Source organism: Limulus polyphemus, unplaced genomic scaffold, assembly GCF_000517525.1.
Source record: "Limulus polyphemus unplaced genomic scaffold, Limulus_polyphemus-2.1.2 Scaffold711, whole genome shotgun sequence".
Taxonomy (NCBI): Eukaryota; Metazoa; Arthropoda; class Merostomata; order Xiphosura; family Limulidae; genus Limulus; species Limulus polyphemus.
In genome coordinates this window covers 322,934-334,819 of record NW_013666321.1, presented here as the reverse complement: position 1 = coordinate 334,819, position 11,886 = coordinate 322,934, and the positions used below count along the sequence as shown (strand labels likewise).

Here is an 11,886-nt window from a genome sequence, read left to right as displayed (position 1 = left end):
TGCCTTTCACTGTCTATAGCCACTTGTGGGAAGGCAGTTACCCTTAAATTTCTTAAAGTAAAAATGAAGCCACCCTAATATTTCTATATGTATATATATAACATTATCGAATGAATAAATTTTTTTTTCTATTTATAAAGGTGGCTTCTTTTCTCAAACATTTCTGTTACATTTTCATATTAGTTAATGAATTAATAAAATATTTTATTCTAAGTTGTATAGGCCTTCATGGCCTGGAAGGCGCTCGACTCAGAATCTGGGGGGTCGCAGGTTCAAATCCCCGTCATCGAACATGCTCGCCCTTTCAGTCATGAGGGTGTTATAACGTGACGGTCAATCCTACTATTCGAGAGTAAAAGAGTAGCCCAAAAGTTGGCGGTGGGTGGTATTGACTAGCTGTCTTTCCTATAGTCTATCACTTCTAAATTAGGGACGGCTAGCGCAGATAGCCCTGGTTTAGATTTACGCAAAATTCCAAACAAACCGAATCTAAGTTATATCGGAACCGAACAAGATATTTGTTGTATATTATTTATTAATGAACTACTTTCTTTATTCTGAAGTAGGACTACAGTTCATAATTGCTTTATTTTAGCAATTTATCGCTTTTTAAATAAAGATCGAAGTAAATAGCCCGAGATCACAGAGCAGAGGCTTGGTTTTGTTTGTTTTGAATTTTGGGCAAAGCTACACGAAGGCAGCTAGTCATCACCACCCACCATCAACTGTTGGGTTGCTCTTTTACTCTCGAATAGTGGAATTGACCGTCACATTATAACACCCCTACGGCTGAAAGGGCGAGCATGTTTGGAGTGACGAAATTTATTCGAACCCGCGACTCTCAGATTACGAGACGAGCGCCCTAACCACCTGGCCATGCCGGGCCTATCAGTTACATAATATTATATTATATTTTAAAACAAAAATGGAACGTGGCGATTTAATTTTTATCGAAAATAGTTATATTCATACTCATATGTAAATCAATGTTCCCCGGTAGCTCAGCAGTAAATATTATGGCTTATAGCACTAAAAACTGTGTTTCGATACTCGCGATTGGCAGAGCAAAGATAGCCTATTGTGTATCTTTGTGGTTAACAACAAACAAACGTAAATAATTAAAATGTAGGGTTTAGGATCTTTCTCAATTTTTTTTTCTAATTAAAGCAATATTATGCATATAAATTGGGCATCGATGGCTCAGCGGAAAGTTTAAAAATTTATAACGCTAGAGTTTGAGATTCGATCTCTGCGATGGGTACAGCTCAGATAGTCCATTTTGCGATTAACAGCAAACAAATCAACAAACTTATTAACTATGAATTTAGAAAAATAATCGATGGCTTTAAACTTTCAGTTTTCTATTGATAACAAAGAAGCGACATTTTAATATCACGTTAATTTCGATTTTCAACGTGAACCGTTTTCAATGTTTGCTGAAATAAGCATTCAATCATAAAAATAATAATAGTAGTAGCAAATCATCTACGTAATTATGTTTAAGAGCCTGGCATGGCAAGGTTGTTAGGGCGCTTGACCCATGACCTGAGAGTCGTGAGTTCGAATCCCCGTCCCACCAAACATGCTCGCCCTTTCAGCCGTGGGGGCGTTATAATGTGATGGGCAATCCCACTATTCGTTGATAAAAGTGTAGCCCAAGAGTTGGCGGTGGGCGACGATGACTAGCTGCCTTCCCTCTTGTCTTACACTACTAAATTGGGGACGGCTAGTGCAGATAGCCCTCGTGTAGCTTTGCGCAAAATTAAAAACAAAACAAATCAATTTTGTTCCGTGAAAATGAATTGAAAACGTATGTAGTTTGTTTGTATGTTTTAACGCAAGGATACACAACAGGCTAGCTGCGCTATGTTCGCTACGGGAAACTGAACCCCGGATTTCAGCGTTGTAAATCCGTAAACTTACCGCTGATTCACTGGGGGAAGGGGGACAAAAAAGTAAGAAAAAGTATGTGTAAAGTATACATGAACTCTTATTAAACTGCAGTGCATAACTCGAAACTCTGCAGGCTGATGTAATGATGATAGTCGTTTTCAGAATGTTACCCAAGGTTGCAATTAATTATCATAAATTTTACCATAAGAGCACATCCTCATTAATCATTCTTCCATAACCGATAACCCAGGTATTCGTGTCATTATTAACTCCTACCACTGTTTTGGATACAGGTGTCAATGCATTTAGTTCCGTAGTCTTTTTTTTTAACGCAATGTTTCAAAATTTTTAAAAAATGATGTTTCTCATACAGGTTTAAACTATGAAATATGTGGTATTAGCTATTGCTTGATTCAAAACATTATGATATTTGGAACAATTTTTAACTTCCAGAACATTTTTTGCCTCTTAGGGTCAGACCAGTGTTTCGACGGACGACTTCCTGCTATTACAGTAATGATTAAGATATAGAATTATCTAATAAACTTTATTTGAAACTGCTAGTGTGTTACTATTCAAACTTAAGTTGTTTTAAAGCAATTTTAAAAATGTCATCAACTCATTGCTTTTCATCCAAATTAAATATCTAGTTTGATTCCTTTACTTATTATTATCAACTTACCATTTCCATTAATAATTTATCTCGTTACTGTTAGATATAGTTTGATTCCTTTACTTATTATTATCAACTTACCATTTCCATTAATAATTTATCTCGTTACTGTTAGATATAGTTTGAACTTATTATTATCAACTTACCATTTCCATTAATAATTTATCTCGTTACTGTTAGATATAGTTTGATTCCTTTACTTATTATTATCAACTTACCATTTCCATTAATAATTTATCTCGTTACTGTTAGATATAGTTTGATCCCTTTATTTATTATTATCAACTTACCATTTCCATTAATAATTTATCTCGTTACTGTTAGATATAGTTTGATTCCTTTATTTATTATTATCAACTTACCATTTCCATTAATAATTTATCTCATTACTGTTAGATATAGTTTGATTCTTTTATTTATTATTATCAACTTACCATTTCCATTAATAATTTATCTCGTTACTGTTAGATATAGTTTGATATTTTCAACCTAAACAGCACTTTAGCTACGCCTGGGATTAACGACCAGGTCAGAGACCCCAAGGATTCAGATGACTAATTATGAACTACTGACCAGAAGGGAGGCTAGTAAACAAGCTCCCTCTGGTGACAATTATTAAATGACCAAAAAAAGGTTTGATCTATTTTCATACCTCAATAGAAAATCTATGCTAATTTGTTCAACCAGTGACTTGGTGTATCACAGCAACTTTATCATTTTATTCTATTTATATGGAAAGCAAACGAATTGTATAAAATCCAGTCCAGGATGACTGTGTTACCATTCTCATTTGCTTTTGCCATTGAAATCGGATTTCATTTCAGTACCGGTTCTTACGTACCCTCTCGGTATGGTATGGATTTAACTTTGCTTAATATCGGATTAATGAACTTAATCATAGTAACACACCCTGAGAGAAAAAAAAAATGTATTTGGTTTGTCATTATTTGTGGATTTCCTGTAGTTAACGATCTTGTGAAGAAATATTTAAATCTGATGCTAATACTAGATAGATTAATCTGATTAACATGTAGATATACATACACACCTTCTTAAACGTACAATACATTTGTATATAAGGTTAGGTTATACATTCATTACAGTGGCTCCTTCTGATGTTATTTAATGTAACTTAAAGAACTTCATGTCATCAACGTAAACTTCAAAGGTAATCTGTTTTTAACTTTATTCTTCATTAAAATACCTTGACTTTAGAACATAATAATAATATTTGTTTCCACTAGTCCTGGTGAGGAATTGGTGAAATACTTTTTATTGCCAATATTATCGTTTTAATTTTTAATTAATAAGTCTACAATGAATGAGGTAATGTTATAAATTATACTCGCTTTTCTGCAACACAGGTATTTTGTCGGAAAATCTAAACATCTGGAAATTAGCAGAATACTTTAATAACAAATATATATCGGAAATAAATGAAAGTATCAGATAAAGAGGCTTTACGCAGCTTCTAAGTAACTTAGTAATTGCCTTATTAACCAGTAACTCCCGTTCTTAATTGCGAAGTTTAATATATTTTGTTAGTCGTTTTCTTGGAGTTTTGTAATATATTTGTGTCAACACTGCAGGGTAACATCATTACAAGACACAGAATTAAATGAAAAACACACACACACACAAATATATGTATGTACTTATATATATTTGCATATATACTAAAGGTTGCATTATAATCTTTAAATTGTGAGAAAATGATATATTTATATGACGTGTTATAAACAATGATGATCAAATTTTCTTGTTATGAAAATTTTGCTTTTGCACGAAAATTGTTTAGCTGTTTGATTCTTGAGATTTCCATAATAAAAAATAATTATATTTAAAGTCCATTATCCATTGTTCTTGTCTTTAAGCATAAGTCTTTGTGTGTGTGTGTGCGTGTGTGTGTGTGTGCTTTATTCCTAAAATGAACTCGGATTTTCCACTAAATTTGGTTAAAGTTCGTATAGTATTCCTCTAAAGAACACACACATGCAGTACGTTGGAATTGATAAATATTACCAGCATTGGCCCGTGTTTTAAATTTACGAATTTAAATTTCAGTTGAGTAAAAAAACTGCCGATAAAATAAATTGTTCTAAGCTAAATAAAGAACAATTTTTTGAACGAAAGTTCTTGTCTAGACACACTATCTGTGTCATGAATTAGAACAAAACGTAATACGATACATCCGTATTTCTAGGCTAGTTACAACCAATTATTATTATTTTCTGAGAACCTGAATTATTACTTTACGATCATTTTGTCCAGGTCACTGTGTGAGAATCGTGGGAAGTTATTTTATATGTGAAGTAAGAAATGTTTAAAAAAATTACATTACGTGAATTGAAAATACTTATGATGCCTTTCACACGTTTATGGAAATGTTTAAAGAAATTACATTACGTGAATTGGAAACACTTATGATGCCTTTCACACGTTTATGGAAATGTTTAAAGAAATTACAGTACGTGAATTGGAAACACTTATGATGCCTTTCACACGTTTATGGCCAGGTTTCCGTGCAGTAAAGCAACGCCATCTCCTGTTCAGTGTTTAGTTCCTTATTAATCACACAAAGGCTAGAAGTGAATACACCCGACGAATAAGGCTGGATTACAGCTATATTTAACTTGACTCAGCGTGTCCGCCTGGCCCGGAGTGCCTTACGTCATTAATGAAAACCTGAATGATGACTCGACTGAGTTTGATGTTACAGAGGTCACACTTTGAGCGAACTTGCGTTCTAGAATTTCCTCTTTTCTTCTTTATCTCCCACACAGGGAGACCTGGCTAATAAAGGCGTTTTTGTCGGCATTGGTTATGACGTCTTGTATTCGTATATAAACAGGATTGGTTACTTTTATTTCTTAAAAAGACGATCTCTTGAGTCAGTGTTCATATAGGAGATAACTTAGTGTGTGTTTAAAATACTGCACACTCGTAGCGTAATCTTTACAAACGGTTTGGATTCTTGCAGGTTTGTATGCACATCCAGTTTTATGGTCTTTTATTTTTTGACATCTTGTCGATATAAGATTGTTCTCAGAATACTACGAGCACTTTGAAATATGGTCATACGGTTACGAAAGTTCTATAACTAATTTCATTTACATACTTCTTATAGTTTGAGAAAAAGTCCTAGTGTGAGCCCTCAGTTATTAGAGGATTTACATCAATAAAGCATATTTTCCTAGAAGTTATATTTCGTTAAAAACTTCTAAGATGAATGCTTTCAGTTTTAATCCAAATTTTTTTAGCCAGAAAATAGTTTTAGAATCCCCACTAATAATAATATTTTCCAAACAATTTATGTCATTATTATAAGTATAAACTGGGTCCTTCTCTTGTCTACAGCTTATATCCCATTTGTCACATTCATTTCTATATTGATATACTGTGAGTTGACTTGCATACTTCATAGCACTCAGATCGGGAACTCGAGTGTCTTTATAGCGTATTTAACTTTTAAGTACACTACTTATCTAGAAGCTGTACAAAGTGAATCTCCGTCTTTGGTTGGTATTTGAGCACTCTACCTAAATCTCTTGCTCATGGTTATTATTCATGAACTTCAAAATTCTAACCTTCTCACCATTATTTTGAGACAAATGAAAAGGTATACGAATTTTTCTTGCTCTATTAATATAAAGACATAGCTAAATGTTTTAGACTGTTGCTATTCTTAAATCTTTTTGGCCGTACTTTGTGTATTTGCATTTTTAATCTTCACGTCATTACTTTGAGGCTATGAAATGGTATAAATATTTCGAACGATCTTTTTTTTCTGTTTTTTTTTAAACATGGCTAAAAGTTTGTTGTAGATTTTAAATGTTTTAGCTACTAACCTGACATTTTTCTTAGAAGTTCCGTTGAGATAGCTTGTTGTCAAAGAACAAAATTCTTGTACGTGGTTTTGCATTTGTCTGAAGCATTAGACTAATTTTTCGATTAATCTGTTTTTTGAAGTGTTATAATAGTAAGCTTTTAACTTGACCAGTTTATGGGATACGTTTTTTCCATGTAACGACACATATTATTATTTTTATCTCTATAGGCATACATAAAGATGAGGCTTATGGTACTGCTGTTACTAGTGTGTTGTTTCCTCCCTGTTTTTACTAGCGCTATAACGCCAGACAACAACAAAAATGAAGCATCAAGGCAAGACGCTGCTGCTACTGGAATTGGAACGAATATTTTGACTTCCCTCACTAACTTGCTGTCACCATCATCATCATCATCATCTCCACTTATTCTGTTACTGCTTTTACCATTACTGTCGTTCTTATATATTTTATCGGCTGCCGGACCACTTTTTTCTTCACTGATTAACAGTGGTCTTGGAAACCTGGGTAACCTAGGTCCTGGTTCTCTCCCAGGCTTGCTAACCGGAACAGGGGTAGCTGCTGCAGCCAATCCAGGTTTCTACTACCGTAAGCAAAGGTCAGCTAATGTGGATGGAGGAAGCGCCTTCTGGGATATTTTAACCACCGTGGAGGACGCCTTGAAGAAATACGAGGTTAGTTAGTGTTCGAGAGTATCAACTTCGGTTGACCTCAGAAATCCATCGACAAGGAGTTAGTGCTATCACAGGCTTTTTCGCCGAAAAGTTGATCCAGGCTTGGAAGTAAGGCCTGAGACTAACCCTAATTCCTGTCTTGGCTATTAGTTTAAATATCTTTGAAAAGTATGGAAAAACTTTTGGGTAGAAAACTAACGAATAAATGTGTCTTTGGTCTGGTCTTTTAATTTAGATGCATTTTACCTAGATGAACAGATTGTTGCAAAAAAATCTCAGTTTAACACTGATATTTTAATTGTCTTTAATTAGTTTAAATATTTTTATGCTTCATTTAGAGATGTTCGAACATCTCCGCATGTTAGTTTTTTTATTTAAGAAAATTGAAGAGATTTTCATTTGTGAAATATTACGCAAACACAAAACTTGAGATCTCCCACTATATATGTCCAGTTTTTAATGTCTCAAAAATTTCAGGAAACTCAATCCTTCTTTGGGTTTTCCGGACCTTCCGAGTAGTTTCTGTTATATTATATGTTATGTCTTTATCAGTTTTCGTTACCATCACTCGAAATCATTTATCATAATTCTTAGACTAATTTTTTTTTTTAAACAGACAATTTAGAAATTGAAAGTGCTTCAAACTGAATACCCAATGTTTAAAAACTACTAATTCAATAACAATTATTCTATAAAAATAAAAAAAACTTAAAAGTCGTATATAAGATCATATCATCTCCACGAAAGCAACCCAAGCAGTTACTTTAGACGTTCAAGATATCTCGTGCTATTTTATTTTAAAAAGGCAGTTTTAACATTAAAACATAAGTATATTTCTTAGAGCATTAGTTGTTTCTATGAGAAACGCGTTCACTGAAATACGTCCTATTTCCATTTAAATATAAAATTTAGGAGCTAAAGTAAGGAGGGTATTGTTTGTTTATTTCAGAATTTTTTGCGTAAAGCTGTCCCTACTTTTATAATGATAGACTAGAGAGTAAGCAGCTAATCAACAATACTCATCCCCCTATTTTTGGGCTACTTTTGTCTGACCGAATATTAAGATTTCATAGTCTTTGTTATAGAACACCTAAATTGCGGAACCTGTTTTTGCATCAACGAGCCGTGGACCATGAATCTGCGGATTCGTAGTCCGAGCAAACTAACCAATGGACCAAAAGAAGGGTGTTATGTTATATCAGGCAGGCGGTAGCACTGCCTATGTAGGCATGGCTCGGATTGTTCATTGAAATAGTATTTTAAATATCTCCTCAATAGGCCATCAGAACTTTACAATACCGTACAGTGTTTTCTTTTATAACAATATCTATGTAATGACTCAGTCATAAGTTCTAGAAATGTCTGTAAAAATCATAGCAAAAAGTTTGAATTTCTTGTTCTTCTTTCTTCTACACTATTTTTATTACATGATAACTCAAAAACCAAATCAATAGGGTGTCAACCAATTTCACTGAGGTGACATAGTTTCAAACAGAGTATCTGCTTTTATAAGTATTATAAACTAGTAGTAATTAAAAATATTAAAAATAATTATAGTATAAACGATGTTATCATTACCCCTTGAAGTTAGCTTTTTTACAGAATGTTAGTGTTCCTTTAATAAGCTTACGTACAGGGTGAAACAGAAATTACCAGCCAATAATAGATAAACAATAAAAATTACAATCTGAACCTCATTGTATTTATAACCAAGTTATAAATATAACCTTCCTATATCTATTGAAACGCTGCATTAAAAAACAACAACAAACAAAGAAAAACTTTCAAAAAGGAAGTAAATATAATGATGACTAATATCAATCCTTCAAAAACAATGCAAACAAGATAGCAGGAACGGCATTTGCGTCATCCCGACAAAATAGCACAGGCAAGAATTAACATAAAGCAATATATATAAATATTCAACCACAATCGAGTTTAATTTACCCTATTTTGTCTGTTAATATTCTACTACTGTGTATTTCTGTGCTATTATGTAGGAATGATGCAAATGCCATCCCTACTATCTTGTTTGCATTACTTTTGAAGGATTTATATTAGCCATCCCTACATTTACTTTCTTTTTGAAAAGTTTTTTCTGTACTTGTTTATGTTTAAACTACACAATAATAAGCTGATGCTAGAATAGAGGAAATTAAACTTGATTAGCAACTACATTTATTTGATTATTTTTGAATAGTAGCGACACACTAATTTATTTATTAATTTTTTCTTTTCAACAGAATGGAGAGTCAAATAGCCAATTTTAACTTTTGCAAGAGTACAAAGACAGCAATAAACGACTCCTTTAAAGCAGTGCTCAAGGGAATGGTACATAAAGATTGTGCTGCCATCTATTGTCCATTGTCCAGAATACTAGACCTAAATCGTATATCTGTTCAAAGAAGTCATACATCGGTGATCAAAATGTCTATTTGAAAATCGACGAAACGGGTAGTTTTTTACATTAAATTCTGTAGGTTACATTAGACTACAGAATAACTTTTAATACAGAGTATTTTCACATGTATCTACCATGTAATACTTCAATGAACATAATGTAGCGCCACCTAACATTCTTTCACGTAATAATTCTACTCATACCACACACATTAAGTGCTATTAGATACTGGCCATCAACGAATTATTTTATTTCTTCTTTAAAAAAAGTGATTTATTTCGTAAGATTTTTTTGTTTTATCTATTATACTTTTAATTGTATTTTTAATTGTTTCTTTAGCACCTGATATAATTAGAAAGTATTCACACATTTACATAAACATGGAACTGTTTAAGCAGATAAAGTAGTCTGCACAGTATGAATGACATCTATTTTGTGAAACTTGTCTTTTGTTTCTGTGTTGTGCTATTTTCTCTGACGTCTAATTATTGTTATAAATACGTCATATCAATCAATTTTCTCTTTGAAGAAATAAGTGACAAATAGATATTTATCTCACTTGAAAATGTATTTTAGATTCTAACTAACATATTACTTTACTCATCGGTGTAAGTATTATCTTTTAGTTGATTCAACGGTTCAATTGAGACATTTATTTTGTTAATATCAAGTCGAAGATAGAAGCTTGAGCCACATTTCCCACACAATATTTTTAATATAATAATATTATACTAGGTAAACAGCATTTAATGTCAATGCCATTTTCGTTATGACGTCATGACAAACTCTCATTTGAAATTGCTGTGTGCATTTTTGCTAAATAATTCTTTACTCATTAAATAGTTCAAATATGAAATATCTAAACACTTAACACAATGCAGCGTTTTCTCTAGACCTATTTTACAATATATATACATATATATACAATATCTATAGGATTTTATTTCCTATATATATGCTGTGTTTTATGCATTATTATTAACTATCTGGCTGAACTATTATTGAATTAGGCTTTTCAACTTATTTCGATACTTAATTTTCCATCTAATGTGTTTTACAGTAAAACTATTTATTATCATTTTATCGGTTGTTAATGTCACACTTCTAGCTGTGTATTTACTGACTTGTTAATTGTTACCATGGCAACATAACCATTCAGCATCCAGCTCTTATATCTTTTGTACAATCCTTATATATATATATATATATATATTGACATCGTTCATATTTTAGCTTAGGAATCAAGAATCGATAAATATATTACTTTCTCGAGTGAGAATGTCATTCTCCATGTTATCACATGTATATATCTATATATGTCTATTCCATGCATAAAAAGTTTGATATATTATGGCATTAATCAAGTTTTTATTGAACAATAAAACCACGTCTCAATACTAGTGTGTGTTTTTATACCTTTACACATTTCAAACAATAACTTCACAGCTGAATGATATGATTAAGTTGTGGCTTCAGTATTATGAAAAAACACACTCCATGTCATATTGCGTTTATCATTTGCTTATCTAAAATGTTTAGAATGGAAAGTTACATATGTCCCATGGTCAGCAATAAGTTTCCGGATGTGCTAAACTAAAATCCGGGATTCGATTACCCGCAGTGGACAAAGCGGAGATAGCATAGCCCATCCTGTAGCTTCGCGTTAATATAAACAGCAAGAGCTACACACTATTCTAAGATAATTTGTTATATTTTCTTTATCTCTAGTAGGATAAAAAAATGCCTGAAACTTCTTAACTTTATCTAAATCAATAGCTAAAATAATATATATGTATTTGTGACCTTAAAAGTACATTGCACTCTGATTCTTGTCCTTTACGAATTGCATTAGTGTTACAAAACTACTCAAGTTAAAACTTATAACTGAAAAGCTTTCCTTTTTTTTTGTGATATATCTCACGTTCAAGCTTTCCGTTTTCTCATGTGTCAAGAAGAGCAAGTTTCGATTCTCGTTCGTGTTTTACTGCTATATCAATCCTGCCAGATCACCTTACGAGTTAATTAGGAAACTGAAACACGTGCTTATAATTACAAAAATAGCGAAAGAATCATTACTATAATATAATGGATTAAAGAAAGGGGGAGTCTTTTAACTACTTACTTTCCTGTGAACAAGGAAATAGAACTTGCCCTCATTCCACAACGTTACCATTGATTTTTTACATGTAGATTAATATGTAATGAAACTAAAAATCTGATTCCCTGCTACCAAAGTGAGCGAGATAAAACACATTAATCTGTTGTTAAATCGATATTTCATAGTATTGCCTCTTCAAAGACAAAAAGATATTTAACATCAAAACTAGTAGTATAGATCTTAACACAAAACGTTAAACACTCTACTCCAGCGTTTCCCAAACTATGGGTCGCGACCCA

At 32.5% G+C, this 11,886-nt stretch overlaps 1 protein-coding gene and 1 long non-coding RNA gene across 2 annotated transcripts in view; both read left to right on the top strand.

Moving 5' to 3' along the window:
* The window catches only part of LOC111085918, a 22,016-nt gene extending 16,182 nt beyond the window's left edge, over nucleotides 1–5,834 (top strand). The window contains exons 4-5 of the long non-coding RNA XR_002610683.1: nucleotides 2,027–2,032; nucleotides 5,792–5,834. This is a non-coding gene — a long non-coding RNA (uncharacterized LOC111085918). The remainder of the gene's footprint in view (nucleotides 1–2,026; nucleotides 2,033–5,791) is intronic.
* Nucleotides 5,835–6,172: 338 nt separating this feature from the next.
* On the top strand, nucleotides 6,173–10,388 carry LOC111085916. The gene is made up of 3 exons (XM_022386748.1): nucleotides 6,173–6,185; nucleotides 6,624–7,088; nucleotides 9,332–10,388. The coding sequence occupies exons 2-3, from the start codon at nucleotides 6,636–6,638 to the stop codon at nucleotides 9,356–9,358; spliced, it is 480 nt and encodes a 159-aa protein (XP_022242456.1). The 5' UTR covers nucleotides 6,173–6,185; nucleotides 6,624–6,635; the 3' UTR covers nucleotides 9,359–10,388.
* Nucleotides 10,389–11,886: the final 1,498 nt, after the last annotated feature.